General features: G+C 32.4%; 1 protein-coding gene across 1 annotated transcript; it reads left to right on the top strand.

Moving 5' to 3' along the window:
• Nucleotides 1–266: 266 nt before the first annotated feature.
• Nucleotides 267–17,766, top strand: LOC132736972 (heat shock 70 kDa protein 12A-like). Its single transcript, XM_060724192.1, has 5 exons — nucleotides 267–624; nucleotides 11,054–11,365; nucleotides 13,597–13,815; nucleotides 14,591–14,747; nucleotides 15,078–17,766. The coding sequence occupies exons 1-5, from the start codon at nucleotides 586–588 to the stop codon at nucleotides 16,163–16,165; spliced, it is 1,815 nt and encodes a 604-aa protein (XP_060580175.1). The 5' UTR covers nucleotides 267–585; the 3' UTR covers nucleotides 16,166–17,766.
• The last annotated feature ends 10,076 nt before the right edge of the window (nucleotides 17,767–27,842 follow it).

Here is a 27,842-nt window from a genome sequence, read left to right as displayed (position 1 = left end):
AGGAGATGTTACCAGAAACAAACAGGGTAGGGTTTGTAGAAAATTTTAGGCACAGTAACAGTGGATCGAACATATAATACGACTTTATTTCCTAAACAATTTTGCCACTGTACAACTTCGCCCACTCAGCACTGTTCACTTATATGTTATGTATAAGATTAAGTAAACAAAAATCTGACAGAAACTTCCTGTTTAGTTGTATGATTTATTTGTTAAGATATAAGCGGTGTTTTATCGTGAATTGTAACATTCCTTTCGTGGTGTGTGAACTTTTTTGATAACATATTTCAATCTGATAAATTGACAAAACTTAATCGAATCAGATGACATCTTTGTATTAGTTTGCTCTTAAAGCTATTTCAAAAATTATAAGTGCTAGATTAACCGGTATATCTCCCCACTTGTCGTATTCACAAGGATCATTACAATACTGATTGGACCTAGAGAATTTGCAAGCATAATCAAATCAAATACGAAGTGGGATTAATAATATCGAATAAAAATACCTTAATTATGTTGAAACATAAAACGCGTGAAGTAAATAAGACGGAATAAATATTGTGCCGAGACAAAAGTGTTTTGGTCATGGCAACATCAACATGCGATGACTCCGCTTCAGATCAGGTTTTTATTTTATTATTATTTTTTTTATTTTGTTAAAATTTCTTTTTCTGTTTCAGAATTATTTACAGAAATGTTTCGATTTTACTAAATACATATGCTAGCGTTATTAATTTGATATTCTTTCTTTGAATAATTATTACAAATTGTAAGTGGAAAAATGATAATAATGTTTGTTGATAATGTATAGAGACATTTGTTTTCATGGGCAACCAAATTTAAACCAAGTTTGCTAATTATACATATATGGTTTATCGGCTGTTTTTGTTGGGCAAATACGATCAGAGATTATGTATGTGGACCATAAGGCCGGACTAAAAGTAAACAATATCATGTTATAGTAATAGTATATGAAAATCGTTAGTTACGAGGATATGACACAGGCCATGGCGTCATCAAGGGATGTTTCTGCTAAATATATGTCGAGTCCGAGACGATTTGTTTTGCAGAACCTTCCCAAGATGTCGTTCCAGGCCAATATTATAACCCCGATTTCATATACTATAACTGTTTTACCGTAATACCATTTTTTTCTTCATCAGACTACCATAAGTTCTAGTCCCTCCCCCATTGTATTAGACTTTAGAACCAGCTTCCAAAGAACATTGCCACCCTGTCCGATCTTGACCAATTCAAACAGGCAGTTGTCCTTTCAAATTTTTACTTTCTCTCTCACCATTTACTTACACATCCGGCGTGCATTATTCCTGCCTATAGAACTCGCGAGAGGGGTTTGCGGTATTCAGAGAACCATACAGAAATCTGGTATAACTGGAATAAATATGATATTGTGACATGCCAGGGTTGTCTCCCTTCTAATAAACTGCATTAATGAAATACAATATTTCGTACAAGTACAATACAAATTTTGCGGCAATGCAGCAATTGAGAAGCTCCGCGCAAAAAAATGCGCTCATTACAGATACCTTACCAAATCATTCCTACGCACAGGTCATGTTCTATTAAGATAAAGTTTTATTGTACATTATTCCGGATGTTTTGTAAATCGTGTTTTGCATAATTTAACTTATCGTACGCACTGAAATAGCGGCCAGATATCAAATTAAAACAAAATGCTTTCACTGATATCTACCTTAAGAAAGTAATTTCAATACAAACGGCTTTCAAGACATATGTAATTTTGTTGTGATTAATGCTTCCGAGGGATCACTTTGTTTCCAGATTTTTGTAAATGTAATGTGACATGACAGTAGTGCAACATTGTTCTATTTGTGTCACTACTGTAGTTAGTAATATTAGATGATAAAAAATATCAAAGCATGTACATTTTCTTTTTCACCAATAATGCTACTCATTTTTTACAAAATCTAATTTACAACTAATCATGGTAAGAAATATAAAAATCCATATGTAAATAAGCCAAAACAAAACTTTTCACCGACTTTAAAAATATATCCTTAATGTTCATGTGTCGCGGCAAATTGTATACCATGATATAACCAGAGAAATAGATAACAGAGATAGGCAACTTCCTAGCCAGTTAAAATATCACGCGTGCTTGCTAAATCTAACACTTGTAGCAAGTCAAACGTATTTACCAGATATCAATATCAGTAAAATAATACTTTTTCTGAAAGCTTATGCATTGTCTATGGCTGCAGGTAAAAACATTTACAGTTCCCATTTAAATAAATTATACATCAATTTTTAAAGAGATCTACTCATTAATTTTTTGTTACCAAACTATTCATATGACGAAAAAACTGGTTCAGTGGGTATATTCTGCTGTGTTTTTCTAAGTGAAAGCAAGGAAAGTTACCAATATTTTAACATACAACAATAGATTAAAGATTTAACTTTCAAAGTGTGTATAATATAAAGGATCAAATGTACATCCATTAAGTTTTATTTGCTACAAAATGCCTAATTTTCACTTTTTTAATAGGCATGAATGATATTTCAATGGAGTATATAGGAGCTGCTTATCTCTGATATCTACATCTCTGATATTATAACAAGAAAAGCATTGATGCAAATCATTAAAGAGCGTCCAAGCAAGAAATGCAGCAAATGACGATATACTAGTAGACATCTGATGACCAGATATTCTTATAAGTTTGTCAATGGTTAGTTGGGGTATATAATAGATAAATTGGCGGACGAAAGACATTGTTCATCATGAACTTTGGTAGGCTTGCTAGAGATTAGAATATTAAATGTATTTTCTTAGGAACAAAACAGTAGTCAAAATGAAAAAAGTCTTTTTTATTATAATAATTGTAACAATATACAAACAGTATATAAAAATAGTGACAAATGGGACTATTATATTATAGTGATCTTATATGCATTTTTTATGTCAAATTTAAAGAAAATGTTTTCTATTTATACCTGAAACTTAAGATACAGTAGATATATTTCAAGTCCCATGTAAATACTTGAATAAGAACACACACAGGAATGAAAAATTTGGGATCAATTTCAAAAAGATCAAATTCAGGAGTTTTTGTTATAAACGTTATATGGTGAAATATTATTTATTGATATTATGGAAGACTGTTACCTGAATATATGTTCGTGGAATCAAAGACATAAAAGCTACTTGACATTGGTGATAAATAAAGGACTATTGTTAATTGATTTCTTGGGATACAAACAACTATTTTGTTGAATTGCTTCAAAATCCTCGTCTGATCCACTAGTGTGTCATATTCTGGATGCAAGAAAGTCCACGTCAGGCCGTTAAAATAATTTTTTATATTTTCTCAGATGACCAGTAGCATTTCGACAATAACTCAACCCATCCCTCGAAAAACCGAGGCATTCTTATATACATTGTTTAATACATGCATGAAAAAGTGGAAGAAGCTATCACATGCTATTACAACATTACACCAGGTGTACACTATGCATAAAAAGTAATAGAATATTAATTTGACTGATCTAATATAGAACAGTACATACACATTCAGTATCATCTAGCTTTAATGATGGTCATTTAAGAATATCCAAGATCATTTTTGACGTACTTTCATACCCTGTGTTTTTTCCATGGATGGGCAGGTTTTGTACAATCATGATATACATGTATGTGCAAAATGACATACATACTACATACAGATATGTGCAGACGCCACCAACACTATTTTAAACATCAATAGTAAAACTGTCTTGGTTACTCATTTGAAATTCAGCTATTGTACTTAATAATATTGTAGTCAATCAGGAGACTACCACAGCAACCACAAGCTTGTCCATTAATATCCACAAGGGCTATCAATAGAACAGTTGTTCTATTTAACTTTTCTCAGAACTTGATGGAAAATGTTTGAATTAACTAATGAATATTTCATTTATATACATATGATCAAGTCTTACATTTTTTTATGTTCGCATGAGGCCATATTTCATTTAAAATTCACAAATTATGAGCCTTTGACAGTGGCTTCCAAGGTATACTATTATTAAGTTTCAAGATTGATTTTGCACGCAAAACTTTAACCTGTATTTAAAAATCAGAAGTTGAGAGGGTCATACTTCTGTCAAAATCTAGCTAGAGTTACTGGCCTTGGAAAATGACCATTTTTATGATCCCAAAAAGTGTGGAAAGTCTTTAACACATGAAAAAATGCGGATTTCAAACCAAGGTGAAGTGCAAGCCATTAGTTGCACGAAAAACATTAAGATGTTTCACTGATGAAGATATTCCAGGTGTAAAGGAAAGCCTCATTTTTTTCAAATAGTTAAGCTAAAAATAAAAGCTGCAGTGTAGATCATCAATGAATTTATTTCATACCTCTAAGTCTTGATTTTCAAAACAATGTGTAATATGAAATTACAAATACAATATTTTATTGATTTAACACACATGTATAACCACAGTCCTAAATATAAATAAAAATATCAAGGTTTGATCACATAAACATAACAAAAATAAGAGTACATGCTTGTAAGCTGGCTGTAAGGTCAATCACAATCACAGGGATAAATTGACAAATATTTTTCTTCCTATGAAGTTAACATCCTAAGTCAATAGTAAAAATAGAAAAAACAGCAAGATCAAACTTGACCAACTGAGCAGTGGCTATGCTTTCATGACTGTTCTGCTAGGCGCTGTGCCGTAATTGGACTGGCATATCGATGTGGTGGTATGTGTGTATATATTCTCTCATTTCTTAGTCCAACTAATTAGACTTGTCACAGAGACACCGAGATAATTTGTGACGGGCGCTGTCTTTTTCCAAGTCCAACCACGAACTGCATTTTTATGCACGGACGCTTCCCAATTAGAAGTTGTTGGGAGCGAAAACTAAAAAAGTTTCAAAGAAACGGTCTACATTACCTGAAAGAGAACCGTTTTTATGCAAGGTTCCAAGTTATCATACTTCAAAGTCGAACAGAAGTCTAAATATTTCACTTTAACTTTTTAAATCGTTGAAAATTATTGAAAGCGGCCATATTGGAAAATGACGCAAGCGGTGACATGGTAAAATTGTAAAATTTCCATTGTGTAATTATTGCAGGATTAACTCTTTTATTCACACACGAATATTTCAGCGTTAAAAATAAAATGTGAAAAGGAAATTCTGATAACGTTACTTAGAAATTAAATAGTTTGTGATGTCCGACGTCAGATCATACAGCATTTTAAAAGTCCATTTAAATTGTCAAATTAGAAATTGTAAAGTCGGATTTTTTAACATCTGTGACCATTAAGTGAAATTTCGGAACTGCCTTTTTATTTTATAACCCTGCCATGATTTCGCACATATGAAAAAACAATGTAATTTTAGGTACATCTTAATGAATTATAATTATACTATACATGATGAAGCAAAGAAGAATTTCAATTTATATTAAAGTCCATATCAATTTCTAGTTTATTATCTTTAAAAAAAATTGAGGACAGTTGTGTAGCTCTAGCTCTAAGAAGATTTTTTTATGTTTTTACTATACACATATAGGCAAAAACAATGACCCCCGGGGCGGGCCAATTTTAAACCCCAGGGCCCTTATTTAAACAAAAATGGTAGACACCCATTAGAAAATGTTTCATTCTAAATATCTTAGCTCTAGCTCTTAGGGTTTTAAAAAAATAAAAATAGTTTTTAAGTTTTTACTATATACATACAAGGAAAATCAATGCCCTCCTCCTCCCCCCCCCCCCCCCGGCGTGGCCAATTTTAACCCAAGGGCTTTTATTTGTACAAACCTGGTGAACACTGACTAGACGATGATTCATGCCAAATATTTAAGCTCGAGCTCTTTTGTTTTTTTAAGAAGATTTTTAAAGTTTTTTTCTTTCGGCTGCCATGGCAACCAGAGTTTTGCATGGAATTATATTCTTCGAACAATTTTTAAAGATGACTACAAAAGAAACATTGCTGTGAAGTTTGGATGCAATTGGCTTAGCGGTTTATGAGAAGGTGTCGTTTAAAGTAAAAGTTTACGTACGGTCGACGGATGTAAAGCGATCAAAAAAGCTCACCATGTCACTTTGTGACAGATGAGCTAATTATATATATATATATAATAACAATTGCCAAAAGAAGGTCGGAACAGTATCTGGTTTATGAGGCGATTACTCAAAACAGGTCATATTATTTGGTATCCTTAGGACAGTGTAATTGGCTATTTTCATGATGCTTGATTGTAAAGAAGCTATACCAGCTTATCAAAGAAAATGTTCAATAAGTTTTAAATCTTCATGCCTGCAGATGAATCAAATTATTTGAATAAAAATAAACTGTACTTAGAATTTTAGAAAAGTAAAAAGATACGTTTTGATTTTCCATTATTAATCACCATATTCCCTTAGCGTGACTTATAAGGACTATTTTTGCATATTTGACTGGTTTTTGGTTACGTGGAATGTAAGTGCCATTTGCAATGTGTAAATTACTTTATTTGTTCACTTCACAATATTTTTATATTTTTAAATACATTTTGAAAATTTTGATAAAAATTAGCATGAACTTTGAGGCATGCTGCTTTAAGTCTGAGAACACAAAATTTAAGAATGACTTTAAATTGTCAGAGCCATTGAACTTTTCCGACATAATGCCTACTAAATCTTTGATACCAGGCCAGCATTTAACGCTTACACTGCTGAAACGGAATGATTAGCCTTTGCCAGCAGTATACTACCTGGCTATTAAGACTGAACAGGCTCCACACTTTTGTCTCACTAACTTTAACTTTTCATCCTGATGTATAATGTACCCAAAATGATAATTAACATTTTTTAAAACGAAAGCCAGACATGTCCATTAAGAAACTCTACTGGCTAAGGGATGATATAATTTTGCATCAATGCTTTCATTTTGCAAAATTCAAAATCAAATAGGTAACATCTAATAGCATTTAAAGAAAGGCTGCAAGTCTTATTATGTTGTCATGAATGACAAATATCCCATAAATAATTTCATGTTAAAGCAAAACTGTTAGGTCAGACATTACAAGTTGAATTAAAAAATCTAACTTAGGAACAGGAACCATATTCCTAAACAAAAATAATCATAGCTTGTTCTATATGATATGATGCTAATGTGAAACAAATGTCCCCAGTTCAAATGCAATCATTTACAATGTAATTATAACATTTCCTGCAGATCTAAATTTATTTAAGACTGTGGAAAAATTAGATATAACTCATTGTTAATTGATTAAAGGTGCTATCTCATTTATAAGCAACAATAATAACAAAAATACTGTAAATACCCCTAAATATTGAATTTTATAAAGGGTATATCATTCACAAAATACTGGTGCCTGATGTGGGCAGCAAATGAGGTCAACAAAGTTCAACTTGTTACACCCTTAATACATTACACAATATCTCAAACAGTAAATTTTAAAGTTTCAGAAACAGCTAATTTTAAAATTGATCAAACATTACAAAATTTAAAAGATAAAGGATTATGTGTGACAGTGTCGCCTTAACTTAACATTTCGGGCAAAACCTTGGCAAAACCTTGACCTGAAATTACACATTATACTATAAAGCGTTCCATGAGAAAGTGTTCCAACACAACTTAAACTTCATCAATATGTTGAATGCAGGTATCTGATCATATACTGATGATGGTTCATACTGTACAAATATTGAAGTCTTACCGTTCTTCAACATTTTTGCAGTGGTGAAGACTTTAAGACTGCTATTTGGCTCTGATTGATGACTTGGTTTGATCTTTGCTGTAGTAATATGTCACATAATTCTCCATTCCAAATTTTAATTTTAAAATAAATAAACAAGGTCAAAAATCCTTATTTTATCTTCAGTAAATGGATGTAAATCACATTATAAGTCTTTGTTCATAAAATTTACTTCCCTGACTTACAAGAGGCTTTCAGATCCACATATACTTTGATAACTGATTTCTTCGATGATTTCTGCCTTGAAGTTCTATTGTACTTTTTCTAATGGTCATTTTATATATGTACTTAGTACACAGTGTTTATTTGGCACAATCTGTTGCGCTAGCTGTAGCTGTAAGTGCTAGCAAAGCTCTTCAACCCCTGTGAACACTGGATGAAACTCATTTCTGTTTTTGTCATATACCCAAAGGAAAATAGAAGTTATTACATTTATTCAATTATATACATGTATATGGTACTGTATATAAGAATTGTAGAGTATGAAAACATCATGTATACAGTAACAGTCCTGTTGTTTAAAGCAAATAACCAACTTTATGTTAATAAATGTCAAAATATAGTCCACAGTAATTTCAGAAGAGGATAACAAGTAAATGGTGTTGATCCATTTAAATATCTACAGACATCTGTCAAAATGCAGAAACTTAAAATTTTAAATTAAATCATCTCCTAAAGTATCTCCTTTGAGCTACTGTTTAATTTATACCTTCATTACCCCATAAGCACCTTACATTTGGGAATAGTAAAATCCCTCTAGCTATCATGGCCAAACTTTAATAGTAACTTTGTTTTTGAGGCAGCCTGTAATTATGTGACCTTAAACAGTCAATAAGACAGATATTTGTGCAATCTATCAAAAATAGACTAATTTGTCCCAAGAGAAATATAACCGTAACAAACTCTTTACATTTAAAATGACCTATGGATTATGGAAGATATTATATGTATTATTTACATTTCTTGTCAAGAATTTTGACTGTCCATGAAGCAATGTTTTGTTCTAGTATTTACACAAATGAATACTTAAGTGTAAGCCATTCTGCTATAAAGGTCAAATAAATATACACGTATGCCAAACGCTCCTGACAGTTTTTGCCTAAAAATGATTTGTGTTTTCAAGTAATGAACAAATCCATGTTTTTTAAATACATGAAAAACACTTATCTCCTGCATAACCCTGACATGTATATTAATTAATCAATTTTTTTAACTGTATGGCCCTTTTATAAAAATTAATTTATGAATTATGATAACTGTGACAAGACTCTTTTTATTTAAAAGCCACATAAATTACTTTATTGTGTTCAATCTGGAAGATATCTTGTAAATGTTTATATTATGTAACAAGTTCAAAACACATCTTCTACAGCTGAACATATTCTTGTTAACAAAATGAAACGAATATCAATATAGTAACTATTTAAAAATTTCTTAATGTAATAGGATTGTATTTTTGTTAATGAAAACAAAACAAAAAAAAAACAACAACAACAACAACAACAATTGCAAAAGAATTTAAGAGAAATCAAACACTGTATGAAATGATGGCTACTTAATTTTCTATATTCCATGCACACATAGATTAAATTTCTGTTTAGCTGCATGGTTACATATTTTATACAAATTTAACACTTTAAAGAATTTTAAAAACTATTGTGGAGGCCAACTGTGTCGTAATATCTGACCATGGACTGCCTTATTCACTTTTCAGTCACTACAAATTTTGTGAAGTTTCTGTCAAATTGATAAATGCTTTAGTCCATATTGAAAGATAACTGGTCAATTTGAGATATTTCACATGTAGTAATGCTAAGGGTGCTGAATCATATTTCCCTGGGTAGGTATGCATTTGTCATGATTCTGTGATAATTTAAATTAATTACTAAAAATAAATGTTAACTAAGTAATGTATAAATCCCATTAACAACAAAAATATTTGTAAATATCCTTCATAAACTGTGATTTTATCAAAGGAGTGTGGCTGTCATTTTATTAAAGGAATGTGGCTGTCATTTTATTAAAGGAGCGTGGCTGTCACTTTATTAAAGGAGTGTGGCAGTCTTTTTATATTTAGGATTAACTGATCAACAATCATTGTTCAATCACAATTCTAATAGTCTGTCTATTGAAATATATAACTAAACTTTCCTCTCCTGGACAGTGGAAAATAATGTCACATTACTAACACATTATTACAAACTCAAATTTTTAAACATAAATCAAAATTCATAACATAATGACACCTGAACTGTCTTGACACCTGCAGATCAGACTGGTGTACTGATGGCTACTTAATCAAATACAGTACAATCTCAATTCTCTACAACATCACTTACAGTCGCATCTTTCTCACACATGATATAGAGTTGTCTGAATCAGAGTGCAGTAGACATACAAAATTTGTCCTGTCAATGTTTTTTTCCGATGTAGATCTAAATCGCGGAAATTGGTTTCTCTCGTAAATTATGCCGATGAAGGTTCGCTTTTCATTGAAAAACACAGTTACTTTAATGACCATGTTTAGAACAATCAAATGTATCCTAATTTTGTTCAATGGTTGAACGAAAAACAAACTTTTGTAGAGATGTCTGGCCGGATACGCTATTTCTTGTATTTTGTTTACAAACTAACGAGGAAATACCCGTCTATCTATAAATTTTGTAGACACGTGATATGTTTCAACCAATGAAAATGCGTAAAAAGATTTTTGGATGATTTGGAATTTGGTAGATTTTCGTTGGTAGTTCAAAGTTCACTGTAAAGGTCAATATCACAAATCGGCGCTTCTTACAGCAGCGGTCTGAAGTAACGTGAGTGTATTCAGTGAGCTGCGAAGGGAGCGTAATTCAGATTATGTGTGTAGGTTTTAAAACTTATCAAAAACAATCCGATACTTGTTTCTTAAAGCCATTCTTGTTATCTATTTTGAAGTCACATGTTACATCCGCTTTGTCTGTTTTACAACGTAAACATGCACTCGTATGTTTTTACCCTAATGGCGCAAAATTTGATATTTCTGGAACACGAATTTTGATTAAAGAAGATAAAGATTTATTAATTATTATTTATTAGCAGCTGGTATTTCAGTATAACTATATAAGTCTATAAGAATGGTTAAGGGTAGATTATGTTATTCCCTAGGCATACATTTATTTAGGCAAATCAACAATACGTACCGTTGCGTCTCTATCTGCAAATAAAGCGTGTCAAGATGTACAACGTGTACAACGATATACTATATATCAGCAATCAAGAAACAGATTTGTAAAATAATGCGAGCTTAAAACTAAGAACTATATCACGATGATTTCAGGCAGACAGTAAGCTTTTTGTTGCGGCCATAGACGTTGGAACTTCGTTTTCTGGATGGGCATTTGCCTCCATTTCTGATCTGGAAAAGGCGAAAGGAACTAATATTCATGTAAAGCCTTGGTATTCAACATACACTTCATGTTCCACTGGAAAAACATCAACATGCGTTTTGATAAAACCAGACGGTGAAACACTGGACTCATTCGGCTATGAGGCAGAAAGAAGATATAATGAATTATTATCAAAAGACCAACACGAGAAGTATTTCTTCTTTAAAAACTTCAAAACTAGTCTGTATGGGAAATATAATCAGGTAATATAATTCTCATGTTTTATTTCCGAATGGTGGTTTATCTAATGTATATATAATATGTTATATATAAGATAGAGAGTGCCATCTTTTGTGTACTTAGTGTGACTTCTCTAGCATATCAGAACCAAAAGAAGAGGAGAAAAAAAACATTTGATCATGAAAACAATTTGTAGAAATTCACTCGGATGCTTATGTCTTCTTTTTTCACATCAGACTAAATCTTAAAGTTTTGAACCCGGTCTGGCAAATTTTATATTAACCCTTTTCCACTTTTAAGATGTGAGGGCAAAGTCGCGTTACTTCAACTCTTACTCTTCAGCTAGATAGTATATCCTTGCATATAAGACTGGATTACCTACTGTTTACGCCGCTGCTAGAAAATTCAAAGCACAGAAGGCGCTGAATTTGTTTGGGTCTCAGAATATCAGAAGGTGAAGGTTGTGAGATTATAAACCAATTTGGTTTTGTATAGTGCCACCAATGCTGTTTCCAGTGTTATAACTGTAGCAAATTGGTTTTAAACTGATATTCATTTCAATGTTTATTTGCATTAAACAATTAAAAAAGGTTGCTTAACTGGGATTTGAACTCCAGACCTCTCAGAGCATGTAACCCCTCGACCACGTTGAAGTTTTAAGATAACAGGCTGGAGAAAACCACATTTTTCTAAATTAGGGTTTGTAACCCTTATTAATTTCACGGTAAACCTGTTGTTTAACACTGATGTAAATAATCATAGAGCTTAATATAAGCATGTTTATCTGTAAAGAATATTGTCCAACAATATTGACCTGGCATTTCATTAACTTTCGTAAAGGTCACTTGAGTAAACACTGACCTATGTCTATCGAATATATCGATATATTTGCTAACATAACTGATCAGTGAGATGTGGTGCATTGGTATAGATGTCGGACTACCGATCTGAAGGTCTCTGGTTCGATTCATTACCAACAGCACGTTGTGATTTTTTGCAAGAATTAATTTGAAATCGTTTTACTACATCCTGGATTTAGAATACCTTTTAATTAAGTGGTGTTTTCATACACAATTATAATTTTATTTCATTACAGTATTTTTCAACGATTCTCTTTGTGACATTATATGCAATCGTAAATACTTTAGCGCATACACGTTATAAAGGCAGATATTAAAAATACTACACTGATATTACACACAACAAAAAGGTAAATTTGCAACAGTTTTAAGAGAATGGCAATTTTAACATTCAAATAAAAAAAGAAAAGAAATAATTGAAATAGGATTCGATCCTACCAGTTTACAAGTCAAAACACTTTACCAACTGCGTTAACAGGGATTTTTATTTTACATAATTTTAACAATTGAATATTTATAAACATATCGATTTACAAGTACATCGTTAAGTTTACAGAATATACCGACTACAGGGTCAAATGCAAGAGTGTCAGGTCAATGTTGTTGGATAATAACACAATATTAGAAATCTTCGACCAATCGGGAATTATTTTTCCTTCCCCGATAATTAATGCACCTGTCATTTGACAATCTTTACGCAGTGATTTCCCCTTACTTTTTCGGCGTTAGTATACTTATAAAGGAAAGTAACCGCTTCGAAGAGTTTGGACTACTTTCGGTATTTGCAAATGAGCACATCAGGGTTTGAAATTTCGCTACCATTATTTGTTTGGTCTGAAAACCCAAACCAATAAGAACCTGTCGAACATCCACCTTGTAAGACAAGTCACGTGCTTTGAATGACGTCATTCCGCGCGCCTTTTATGAATGAAATACGTTTTTTTTGACGTTATGAATGGATTTGTAAATTCATGCGCTACACAATTGTACGTGGGCTGAATGAAAAAAGCAGTTTTCGGAAATAACCAAACAACGGCTTTCGTCACAGAAGCGAATAGCTAGCTCTTTGGTAATTGTTTATTGAAAACTCGAAAGAGCCCCGTTATAGCGTAACCAATTACCTTCGAGATAGATATTTCGGTTTGTACTGGCAGCCTGTGTAAGATTTTTAAAGTATGTGCCGACGACTGATGTTACATAATTAATTTGTACTCTACGGTTCAAATTGTGCTCTTTTAATATTTAGTATAACGTTTTTACAAAAGAAAATACTTTTAAAATAAAAGATTCATCAGGTGTGCGCAATAAATGCAGTTATACAAAGGGTTGAATGCACTTAAGAAAGGTTCCCTTTTGTCTTATCATGATGCATGCATTGTCCATATATTTTACAGCCGTTGAGCACAGAACTGAAGCTTGTTGACCAAATGGAAAAGGAGCTTCCAGCAATAAAAGTATTTTCAGTAAGCATTCGGTTTTTAGCCGAGGACATGTTCACGGATTTAAAAAGAAGATTTCAAGACATACGACCGGGGGATATAAGATGGGTTGTTACTGTTCCTGCAATCTGGACAGACCAAGCAAAAAATTTGATGAGAAAATCTGCCTTACAAGTAAGGTGTTTTTCAAATAAAAACGAGTCCATCACATCTGTTGCTGTCACAATAGCATATGCACATACATATGCATAGTTTTTTATAAAGTGTCATATGAATATGAAATGTATTTATAAAAAACATAAATAAAAGTTATATAATAACTACATGTATCACTAAATTCCTCAAATATTTGACTAAGGAAACACATATTTTCATTATAAAAATACCATGTGCGCCATTTGGACCATCACCAACTGACATTCAAACCAAAAGGGATCATCTATTGGTCATGACTCTACTTAACATCAAATATGTATGTTATTGATCCCTCTAGTTATTTGTTGATAAAGCTTTTATAAAACAAAACATTGGCATTGATTTGTTAACTTCTGACCTGAAAAAAGTAAGACTAATTTTAAAGTTATGATCAACCACGACTGTAGACAAAAGCGTTCTCGGATTTTTGGTAGGACAATCTTTAAATGATCAAGGCCACGATGACCTTGATCTTTGACCATCTGTCCGCAAATTCAATAGGGGTTATCTAATGGTCATCCCATAGATAAGGGCGAATTCCTTCTGGACAAAGAAAGGTTTAGTAATTACGTACAATGTACGTACTTACGTACTTACATACGTATGGACCGATCCTTTCAAAGTATGCTCCCACTTCGGAAGTTTGCCATAAAACAACTTTATTCGAATTAAATAAACAGATAAAATATTTACCAAACATCATTCAATAAATGGTATTATATTACAAATAACAACATTCATATATATGTTCTAGGCAGGATTATCATCAGACAGTATATCAATAGCTCTTGAGCCTGAAGCTGCGTCAGTTTATTGTCGGCAACTTGATGTTTGTGCTGTTAATAGAGACTCTGGTGTTACGTTATCCTCCTTGACGATTGGAAGTAAATACCTTGTGCTAGATGCTGGTGGTAAGTATTCGGTTATTTTGAGCTTTTTAGAAAAAGAAAGGTACATTACCGGCCGATAACATGACAATAATTATCATACTATATATCTAAAAACGATTTTCTTTCAAAATTAAAATATATTTTAGTTGCTCTCATATCAATTTAAATTATTTATTTGTTCATCATTATTGCATCATAGTTCAAATACTGCAAAAAAAATCACTAGTTTTTATTCATGTAAGTGTTCAAAATAATATTTTTGGGTGTGAACAAAATGAAATATCTGATTCTAACAAAACTAATAATTTGCTTTGTACACATGTATTATTCAAAGCACAACTTACTCTTCAGGTGGAACAATAGATTTAACAATACACGAAATTGCTCCTTCAAATTGTGTTAAACAAGTTGTTGTTTCAAGTGGAAATATTTTCGGCGGAAATGCAGTGAACAAGGAGTTCGAAAAGTTCCTAAAAACTGCTCTGTCTGATGAAAAGTATGAACAGTTTAAACAATCGGAAACTGAAGATTGGGTGTTTCTAATGGGTGAATTTGAAGTGAAAAAGAAATCTTTTCATCCAGATAATGCCCATCGTGTAAATATGAGATTTCCGCTAAGTTTAAAAGATATATATGAATCAAACAAACGAAATTCATTTCTACGAATAGTGAAGAAGACAAAGAGTATTGAAAAAGCCTTTAACCGGACGGACTTTGGTGAAGACATAATTATCAAAAGAGACAAAATTTCCTTCCCATCAGATGTTTTCGTCAAGTTTTTCGGACCAGCTACAGACATGACAATACAGCAAATAAAAAAAGTGATAAGAAAAATACACGGAGGAACAATTTCCTGTATTTTAATGGTAGGTGGCTTCTCTGAATGTATCCTTTTGCAGCAACTTGTAAAATCTGAATTTCCTCACATTCCTGTTATTGTACCAGTAGAGGCGTCAACTGCAGTGCTTCAAGGGGCAGTTTTATATGGATATTATCCGCCTGTTGTTTCAGAGAGGGTTTTGAAATATAGCTATGGTATTTCAGGTAGTACAAAATTCATTCCAGATAAACACCCCATAGAGAAACGTTTGGTCATTGATAGTGGAGTTCAGTGTAAAGATATATTCCACAAGCACGTTACTCGAGGAGATTCAATAAAATTTGACATGCAACACAAGGAATGGTATTTTCCACAATATCGAAATCAAAAGAAGGTACACTTTTATATATGTGCATCAAAACTTTTAAACCCTAGGTTTACCACAGACAAAGACTGTCATGTTATTGGCAAGATCATTCTAAACTTATCTGGCTCACGTGGTATGAGCAATAACCCACTAGAAGTGACATTTATGTTTGGAGGCACAGAAATAACTGTAATTGCCGAAGAAGCGAAGACACGGAGACATGTGAAAACAGTTGTCAGTTTCCTAGAATAAGGTTGAAAACAACGAATCATTTCTTCGTCTACCTTTCCGTAGATTATACTTATTTTAGAAAACAAAGAACTAGAAATTTCACATAGATGTCTTCTAAAGCAACAGGACTGGAATCTTGCAATTTTGTTTCAGTTGTGTTTATGTGTATGCAAGTAAACGCAGAACATAATTGATAACTACCACAACCATCATCAAATTTTATATTTCATATTTAAAAACTGATGGAATTCCTGAAAATAAGTGATCATTTCACATCTTGTCATATTGAGTCAGATGTAAAGAAATCGAGTAACTCAGTCGATTAACATATACATCAACGTAGCCTTTAGCACATAATTCTGTATATTTCTGTCAAAGGAATCAATAGACATTTCTCCCATAACTACCTGTTTACATATATTAAGCATAGTGATCAATACAGTATCCTACAAGACCATACTGTTTCACTGTATGTATTTTAACAAAAGTATTTTACCGAGTTGAATAAGTATGCTGATAAGAAATTGTGTCAAGTTGAAAAGGCTTATGAAAATAGTAAACGAAATTGAATTATCCGGACAGCAACGATGATTGAAATGTAAAAGTAACCAGAATTGCTGACTAGGATAAAAATATTTAACATCTGGTTAGTTGGAATATTATCTATATACTCATATACTATGACATGTCATTCCGTTTGCTTTCATTTACTTTAATAAATATTCATTTAGTAAAAATTAATATTTGGTTTTAGTTCGCCGGCTTTTCCGAGATCTTTATTTCCTTTCATTAGGCTTTTTGGAGAAATAATGCTTCTTTCATTAGGTTTAGTTCGTCGTTTAAATAATGCAAATATCAGAAAACATTCAGTCCTTCCTTAAGATCAAATATAAGATAAATGATTGCGAAATAGACAGAGATATTCCTTCAGATGCTTTGTGGCGGCTGTAAAAAGTCTCCCCGTATATTTAATCAAAAATGTTATATTTTCGATCCTTAGAGATCGTTCAGTGCGACGTTATTGTTTATGAGTGCTTTTTGAGGTACTTTAAGTTATTTCCAATAATACAGTTCAATAATTCTATGGATATTTTGCCTGCTTTATAATTTTGTCTTTTGAAAGCCAATCAATCATATGCGGGCTTCATAGTCTCTGATCCCCTTTCAAAATTCTATTTCATTAAAAGAATTTTGTTTCGCCCATTCCATTGTTTTCTCGTTTAGGGTACAGGCATGTTTTTATTTAGGGACCATATGCCTATTCTCATTGCATGGTAGTTGAAGGTTCCATGCATGATAAACGCCATATGAACACATCTAATTCAACAGTTTATGTTAAATATTGAATTCTGCTTAAGTCGGCGGTAGAGAGTGTGGACGATAGTTGAAATTGCAAGTCGAACCTGCGACATTTTCAATTTTGCCGTATTGGGCTTTCTTTAGGGATTCTGTTTTCATCTGCTTTGCATTATTTTAGAAGAAAAAATTACAATTATAGCAATGTATTTCTATCCTTGATACAGGTTACAATACTTTGTTTCTCTTTCTGGAATTTCCACAAATAAGTTAAAACAAAAGTCATTCTTAATGTTGTCTCAGTCACCTGTCAAGTTCTTATACTTGTACGGAGTGAAGGATGAATCGTCTGTCCCCGTGTTGCTATTATCTCATCAGAAAGGGATTACTGCGCTATGCTCCTTATTGTAAACGTTTTTATCTTTTTTAAAGGTCAATCGCTTTATACCTAAAATGCAACGAAAACCTGAATAAATTGTAACATCCCAGGAAAGGTAGGGACGACATTTGGAAACAATTTTGATTCTTCATACAAAACATATACGCGTTACTCCGATGTGTATCACACATGCAAAACAACACTCGCTACACCTAAATTTGTTTTGAAAAAGTTGTTCCGGTTAAGTGGTTTCCTGCTTTCATTTGTTAGGTTCCGCTGCAGTCGTGACGATTCGGGCGATTCCGTCATACAGCGGAATCAAACGAAGTAATATTACGGAAATCTAAGCTCTTTTTAGTTACTTCGGTAATCTAAGTTTGTTTAAATGATTAGGATTTCTATTTTTACTTCATATATCGGTTTAAAACGTAAGTAGAAGATAAACGAAAACGTTCCGTTTCAATTCGTTTTCAAGACGTAAATTAGTTTCTTTTATAATTGATTTTTGTCTTTATTAGTTTTATACAAAGGAGAATGGCTACTGTAGTAGTGTTCCGTCTTCAAAGGGCGGTCCTACTTACCAAAAGATCGTGACCGAATCACACAGAGAATTAGTGCGTTGCATAGCTCTACCAATTTGTCTGCGATCGAGTTATATTTAAATCTACTGTGTCCTATATTTAAACACAATTCTAACGTGGAGCTAAAAGTTGGTGATTGGGAATCTAAAAATAGCCAATGCATAACATTTACCTTAATTACCACATGCTGATCTACAGATAGCGCATCCTGTGTTGTCGGTATATTTGTGATCAACAGACACGTGACATAGATAGGTGTAAAATAGTTAATACATGCATATTAATTGATACCACGTAACTAAGTCTTTTAGTGCATTGATTGTCTATAAAGCTGCTATTTAAATGAAATTAGCAACTGCCAAATCGAATGACTCTTTCTGCGAAAAAAAAAGTGAAAAATTAATGTGCACACTTGTTTCCCTTCAGTATAATAGATATATAGTTTTATTTCCTCCACGTGGAAGAGCCAATGTTAGTATTTTTACGATTGATTATTTTTTTATTAGTTTTATACAATAGAGAATAGATTTCAAATCGTTTTTGACAAAAAAAAATATTCGTTTTTACAAACAAAGTTTAACTGTTATCGTCAGAATGTTCAGGTTTAGTTATAATCAGTTGACTTCTGCTCCTTTTTTCCAAATTTGCATGCATAACACTTGTGGCACAAATGGGCACAGGTGCTCGTCCAGTTTTGGGGTACCCAACCTACCCCTTTAAAAGTGAAACATTTTTTTTTTCGAAAAAAAATCCTAAATAAACCCTTTATGATATACAAATAAATATTGATAATAAATTGACCCTCTTTACCTGTAAAAACATAGGTACCTTGCTTTTTACTGGTATATAAGGTCAATTTATTTATTTTTTTTATAATTATTTCTTTATCATAAAGAGTTGATTTAGGATTTTTTTTCGAAAAAAAAATCATTTTAAAGGGATAGGATGATGGCACAACTGGGCAAGCCTTTCCTTTTAAAATGAAACTTTATCATACATTTGGGTAATAAAAAATCCATACTGTTGGAATTAAGGATATTAGTGGGGCGGGAAATAAGGTTTCTGCTGTCAAAATAGTGCAAATGGTGAAACAAGCATAAACGTTCAGGAAATCATCTTTAGATCATGCAGATTCGAAAAGTGAAGTGGGCGTGAAATTTTATATGGTGGCCATTTTTAACATGGCGGCCATCTTCAATGAGCAGAGATATTTTTGGGCCCGCTTCACTTTTGAAATCTACATGGTCTACAGATGACTTCCTGAAAGTTTCATGCTTGTATCACCATTTGCACTATTTTCTCAATTTCCCACCCCGCTATATATGCACATCTGCCAGACAAACTTCAAATGTCCGTTTCCTGAAATAACTTTGCCCTGAGACTTTGCAGAAATAGTCAACCGTCCGTATTACCAGATCTGATATGCGAGATTTATGTGCATCGGAAGGACGAAAAATATTCATCACTGAATATAGTAACTGCTCACTTGAGATATCTATGCACAAGTTAACATACTTACTGCTCTATTTTTCCTTTTTTACACAGATATAACAAAAACAATTTTCCCGATACTGGGTATGCACAATTCATTATGGTCGTGCATCATATCCTCAGTGATTGAAGTAATATTTTGTTTATCTTATTATTTTAACACTTCTCTTGATGCTGATGTTAACTTATTTAAAAAAGCTTCTGGTGACTTAGACTGCTATTCTACAAGCTACAAAAGAGAACAAACAAATACATGTACATTTAAGTAAAGAAATATTGAATTATTTTCATTTAGTACTTCAAAAGTATTGTTATGTTACTGAAATCTTTTTCAGATCTGCACACATTTGTGTTCTCTACAAATTTATATTACAAATTGAAAAGTTCAGGTAACCGAATGAATTAATGTGTATATTTCCTGGTAGATTACCGTTCATATCAATTCAAATTTTGACACATATATCCTTTTCTTACGTGCCAAACGTCAACGAGATTGTAATCTTATGAAGTGTGTGTCAGCTATATTTTTGTACTAGAATACATTCATGGCGCAAGTCAGAATACTATAGTAGAGATGGCGTAAGTGAAATTATCGAATTTTCTTTGTTTTATTCTGTGTGTCATGGTGTCTACGAAAGTCACGTTATGGATTTTGATAACGAGTTGATATTGAAGCTCATCAAAAGTTTAAAGAATGCAGAAAAAGATTAACAAAAGTTGGAAAAGAACAACCGAGATCTGAAACAATCTATAAGTGTGTTGATAGGAACTACAGCACGATTTCGACTTCAAATAGATGACCTGACAAACAGGGTGTCTACATGTGACGGGAAAAAACCTGAGACTGATAATAGCATTGTGCAACTGAGTAACAATGCACAAAAAGTACCTTTAGACGACAGAAATGTATCAAATATACAACATAACTGTCAGGATAAAGAAAAAGACTCGGAATATACAAATTCTAAACAAGATGTTCTCCGAAAAAGTCAATAAACTTATCATTTACTTTATAAACTTAATGGAAAAAGAATAATAAGTAATTATATCGGGAATATCGTTATAATTTTATATAGAAATCTGGAAACAAAGTGATCCCTCGGAAGCATTAATCACAACAAGATTACAAGAGAATTGCAGACTCGGTTTGATTGAGTCTGTACATGAGGGATAATGAATATGTGCAACATCCCTCACGCCCCCTAGCACCGGCTTGAGCAGTACTCAATTCTCAACACTTAATAGTGCTGGCATCAATGATCCCGAAGGACCAGAAAAATATAACAACACTGAAGTGAAGTACGGGGCAACTTTTTACAGCTGCCACACAGCACTTGACACCAGCTGTTGTGAAGTATAAAAATCTGGAAACAAAGTGATCCCTCGGAAGCATTAATCACAACAAGATTACAAGAGAATTGCAGACTCGGTTTGATTGAGTCTGTACATGAGGGATAATGCATATGTGCAACATCCCTCACGCCCACTAGCACCGGCTTGAGCAGTACTCAATTCGCAACACTTAATAGTGCTGGCATCAATGAGGTTGATATGTTTACTAATCTATTAACGTTGAAAAGAGCACGAAGCGTACATACATTTTTCATACGGAATCATTTTTATACAGATAAAAGAAAAGCAAAATTATGTTTCTCGACGCTTTAGATAAGAATGATTCTTCTAAACATGCATCTGATGAAAATATACCTTATACGAAGAAAACCAATTAAAACTTGTGAACTAAAGCTTTTACAAACCAACAAAACCTACTTAAATATTGATATTGGATAAATATTCATTCTGAAATAATTTACAGAAATCTTTGCTTCGATATATTAGAAAAAATAAAAGTTGATATGCATTGAACTAATTTAAAGAATAACAAGTACCCGTTAGAATCATGTACAGGAAAATGTTTACATATTGTTATGTTAAGGTTTTTTAACTATCATAGAAAGCATAGATAGACATCAAATGTCGGATAACATTGCATTCACTGCGTATTTGAATCACAATTATTACAGTTTGCACCAAGTAAATAATGATAATAAATCACTTACCTGATATATCAACTGTAGTTGAAAATCTCCACTCCCAAGAGAAAGGTAGGTGTTGCCAGTCCAGAGTCGAGGAGAGACGAGATCAGAAATTTGGGCAAAGACCAGCCAGTACAACCAGATTCTTCTAAATGACAGCGGAGCGTACAGTGACAAAACCGGTAGTAGCTTATAATCGTTTGTTGGTCTGAGTAATGCTTTGTGTTAACAATTTATTCTATGGAAATCTTTATGTAAGTATCTCTGTCCAGATGTATCTTAAGCGCCCGAAACTCACCTTTTTTTAATAAACAAATATGCACTTGAAGCGACGACGAAGTATTCCTTTTTGTTATAATATATTGATATAATACATGTATAATATGTTTTTCAGGAATATTCCGAGTGTCTGTTTCCGGGGTTTATCTTCTATCTTGGTCAGTGACGGCCAGAAAATTACCAGGAGAGTATGCATATGACGTATGGGTCAAACTTGTTGTTAATGGAGTTCATCAGGTAGTAATGGTTTTTTATTATCTATATATTGTAGAGATAACATTTCCAATGATAAATTAGTATTCAAAGTATAGTTCATATTGACTATTTTGCAGCTGTTTAACGATACCTAAATGATTAAAGATTTGTTTTCCTTATAACATTTAAAGCTATTGTAAAAGTGTGTAATAAAAAAGTTGACAGCTGTCTTTGTTGTTTATTAGTTAAAAAGAAAGTAGTTTCCAAAAATGCCATTATTGGTTTCTAATGTCGTCTTTTCGGGATTCTGCATATGCCAAATAACAACTATATTCATACAAGTAGCAATATAATTCGATGTCATTTGAACTGGTTTAATCAGTACCTAAAGGCGTTAAATAGATTGACAACTTTTTACTGATTTTTAATAACATTGTATGTTTTTGTATCGATAAAAAACAGAACTTCGTTTCTTTTGAGTTTCACTAAATACTACTTCAGCATAAAATATGTTGCAAAAATGGAAATTCTTCTGCATCAATTATACATGAACTTTAATTTAATTTGAGATTTTGTTTTGAAAAGAACACAGATTGATAAAAAGAACAACTTTTCACGTATGTGTCAGTGACAATTACTTGATAGTTTTATAAATGCCTGGTTTACAAGTATGTGCGGTACTCATGCAAAGTAAAGTTGGAGAGTCAGTTGACTCTGTGTCAATCAACAAAATTTCTGAAATATATGAATATCTGATATCTTTATTACGCACGGTGTTCCGACGAGTCGATAAGACATTTCTGTAAAGTGACGAAACGAAGAAATGGTTTCAACGAAACATCATAATTATGTAGACACGTTAACACATGCTTGATACATATGCACACTTCTGATATACTAGAACAACTTTTTCGCTATGGGAAACAGACAGGAGCAGTTGCTTAGAGTAGAGAAGATACAGACGATAACTAGGGAAGTAACTCTGTCGTTTCATTTCTGAACCAAGTTGACGAGGTATGGACGTCACATTACTCCTCCTACCCAGATATGTTTGGTGATGATAATGAAAGAACAACAACGTTCATGGGTGTTCTTCTTTATGTTGATCAATAACATATCGTAATTGAAAAGTACCAGAAATTAAATCAAATATAAAAGTATTGTATAATTTTAATTTATTTTCTTTGCTGAAAGAATATGGAAAATGAAGATTTGTATACAAGAATGGCACACCTCTTTTACATCAACGACATACATGCAAATATCTACAAATATAATTGCTGTTTAAAGAACACAGTACATATTTAAAAAATTTGGATGGTGATTAGAAATAAAAACAAGAGTAAAATAACACATGTTCTCTTTTTAATCTGAAGGTCGGAATTACCTAAGCTTTATATAAAATATTTTTGTGTTGGATATGAAATACTGTCACATTGAAAAAGAGGGTTATGTACCTTTTTTGTGCACTAAAATCTGAAGGTGCACGATGACGCACTGAAAAACATGAGCCCGCAGGGCGGTGGATTAAATAAACATTTCAAATATGTATATATAAACAAATGTTCTCTGGATTGTTTGTCAGTATTTTGCTTTTAAAGTGAAACCGCGTGAACTTTCTTATTGTTACTTTGTTACTCCTAATAAGGAGTTTTAAAAGCCTAATTAGGATTTTATAACTCCTAATTTGGAATAAAACCGAATAAGAGACTTATAAAATCCTATTTAGGCGGGGAAAAGAATCTAATAAGGACTTTGTAACTCAATAGAGAAATAAAGAATCCATAAAGAAAGCCTACAACGTCAAAATGGAAAATGTTGCAGACTTGGTTTGATTGAGCCTGTTCATATTTGACCCTGTGAATTTTGAAAGGGGATAGCTATCACGTGCGCGGGCGGATAGGTATTCCGTATTTGGATCATGTTCTTCTTTACATGAATAGTTCAGCGCCTCAAGTTAATGACGAACCTACAGCGGTTAGAGGCAAGTGGGTTTTTTGTTTTAAAACCACTCGACCACAGAATCACCTAAATGATCTAAGGAAGAAAATAAGAAGATCATCCCACACGTATTTTGTTTTCATCAGAATTATATACAAAATAATATCGCCATTTTCCGATAATTGCTGCTTTCAGATCCGCCATTGAAATTTATCTAGAGACTTTATATAATTTTAAACACACATATGGTGCATTGCATATGCTTTGTTGTTCATTTATAAGATAAAAATTTGAGAAAGATTGATGTGTCAAGTATATGACCAGAGCTAAAGAAAATTATAAAACAGTGCTTTTCTCGATATTAGTGATATGTCTTTGTCTTGATTCGTACTATTGTTATTGTTTAAACTTAGATTTACATGCTTATTTAGCAATTTTGTTGAACTTCTAAGACAATCTATACGATCTTTTACTTTATTTTTGACCATTTTCGTTTAAATTGTTTGAATGTTGTTACATGTATCATGACAAAATCTTGCGAAAAATATGTGTGCTCCATATAATTAATAAATATAAGTTTATCTTAAATCATTTACATTTATTTCTTTCAATACATAAGATCTGAAAACTGGGTCACTTACGAGACACATGAAAAAATATTTACGAGTCCTGAATTGGGCGTAATGAATTGTTAATATATGAGATGGTGTAATTATTTTTACACAGTTTTTTTTTGACAGTTGAATAATAAATAAGGAGACACTATCAAAAATTCGTCAGTAACAGCACATTTTCTTACTTGTCCATTGTATACATCTGGGTATCCATTTTGAAAATGAGACTAAAGCATATTCGGTATAAAATGCATTTCCACGTGTTGTTTTCAAAAACAAAATAGTTTGTGTACTTTTAATAAGTGATCCCCATTCCCATATGTTTGTATAGTTAGATTATAGAAAGAATATTCCAAGAAACCGTACTTGAGGACCATTGTCTCGACTGTTGGCAAAATAATATAGAATATTCTTAGTCAAAGGGTTAGTTTAATGTAATGCAAGGACATCGTTTAACAGGTATATATATCATGCGATCAATTTGTGCCGGCTTCGACTCCGATGATTATTGTAGTGATACACCGTTGCCAAGATTTCAATGGGCAAGGGGAGTAACACATATAATAGTAAATCAATAGACATGTGCAACGCTACCTCCCTGAGAATAGCCATTCCGGCATGCTATAATTAAAATGGTGCTAGACATGTTAAAAGTAATCATAGTTGCCTTAATAGTATTTTCTTCTGTAATATTAATTTCTGGGAAAGGTTCAATCTAATGTTGTAAAAACTCGTTGCCCAACCCATTTGCATTTTGATATATACTCATTATTTGTATAATATGTTTGTAAACATGTATTGAATGAAATAAGATATGTTTAAACTTAAGCTGTACTTCCTGAAAGCAATGTTTCCATCTTATTCTGAAAAGAACAACATGATTTAAATAATTAATATCATGGATATTGGTAAAATCCCTGCTCTTTCATTAAATGAAAATCAAAGAATTCATCATAGAGATCTTTGTTTTAACAAATCAACATCAACACGATGAACCACGAAGTAATGACTTCAAAAAAATTACTTCAAGGATTTAGATGTGACAAAAATGATAACCCGTCTATATACATGTTTATTATATAATTACATTGAAGTGTGATTAAATCACGGACAATGATTATAATGTACAACTTTATCGACACGTATAAATATAAAATGTTGATCTTTCTACTTCAAATAAAAATTTCAAAAAAAAAATTCTTAATATTATTAGATCAAAATTGCCGGCCATTATTGATATCTGTTTTTTTAAAAAAAAAACATTAGTAAAGTCGAAAAAGATTATTAACAAGTGCAGATGCTTTAAATGAAAAACAAGAAATGAAAACATAAAATTGGAAAAACAGATGAAGAAGAAAAAAAAAGAATGTTAAAAACTAAATGTAAATGAAAGGGCTCTATATATTGCATGCGCATGTTTAATTAACAAGATATTGAAATTAATACTTGCAAAAATGATGAAACTTAATGATAGACTAATACATTGTTATGATATTATGATATGAAGAGTTTGTTTAATTGAATTTATTATAACTTACGTGGCCGAGCGATCTAAAAAAAAAACACTTGCTCCTAACCGCTGTACGTTCGACATTCACTCGGGCCGTCGAACTATTTATGCGAGGAAGCCCAGGGTCCAAATGCAGAATACCTATTCGCTGGCGCACGAAATAGCTATCGCGTGCGCACGTAATAGTATCGTGTGGCCACGGCATAGCTTTCGCATGCGCACATAATAAATAAGAAAACCTATGTCCCGTTTACGCTGTGGTGGAAATTTCGGTTTCAATGATATTGAAGACAAACTTTTATTTCATTTTAAATAAACAATCTATTTTAATTTCAAACCTTTAATAAAACTTATAATCCTTATTTTAACTAAACATAACACACCTTGTATATTCCAATAACTGTAATGTCCGACTCTGACTAACGCTGTGAAAGGGCGTGTTTATATAGGCTTATTTACCGCCAAAAAGTAACATTACAAGAAAAGTGAGAAAGTCGTGGCGAGGAGCAAAGCGTAGATGTATAATTTTCCCGCCTTCCTTATTTTTTGCGGGAAGTTATTATGTAACCAGACGAGCAGCAATAACATATAACTCATTCATTCATTTATAATAGCAAAAAATATGAGAATCTTTATTACAAGTTCTAATTAAACTTAATATTCAAAACGAAAATAAATACTTTGGCATAAAAAATATTCGTGTATTTCACGACATATGCCACCTTATTGTTGCTCAGAATATTTCTATAATCATTTATAAAATGTTAAGCTATCATAATTAATAAAGATGATAATTGAATCGCTGCATGTTTGTTTGGGTTCTGGATACTGCACTGGTAGAAATTGTCATTGTGACATGCAGAACAGGGATATTCTTTAATATAATTTATAGATTCTCAACCAAAGTTGTTCAAATTTTCCTCCTAGTTTCAAAAGTGGCCCCGCCACGGGGTCATAGGCTTTCCTCTAATGCAAATAATGGTTATGTTAAACATAAAAATCTTCTTCTTGAATTGACAATAGCTAGAGATTAGACAGTTGGCATTAAACATTGTGTAGTGGTACGAAAAATGTTCAACGTGTCAAAATTGGTCCATACACAAAAAACAGTCTGTCTTCAGGCCTGAAGACAATGGCCCCCTATTATTAAAAGCTATTTTTTACCCTTTCCCGTCATTTTACCCAGAATTTCCTATGAACTTTCTTCTACATTTATATGTAAGGCGATGAGCTTTTGTCCTTCACAGATTTTGCGAATAAACTTCATCTGGGTTTCTGGATTTTACAGACCTCGTAGTAAAAATGTTTTTCAAGATTTTCATGAAAACTAGCATGAATATGGAGGCATACAGCTTTAAAGAAATTTAAAACACGCA

This window comes from Ruditapes philippinarum, unplaced genomic scaffold, assembly GCF_026571515.1.
Source record: "Ruditapes philippinarum isolate M1 unplaced genomic scaffold, ASM2657151v2 ctg951_1_1_1_1, whole genome shotgun sequence".
NCBI lineage: Eukaryota > Metazoa > Mollusca > Bivalvia > Venerida > Veneridae > Ruditapes > Ruditapes philippinarum.
The sequence above is the reverse complement of the archived record's forward strand: the minus strand, read 5'-3'. Positions and strand labels throughout refer to the sequence as shown.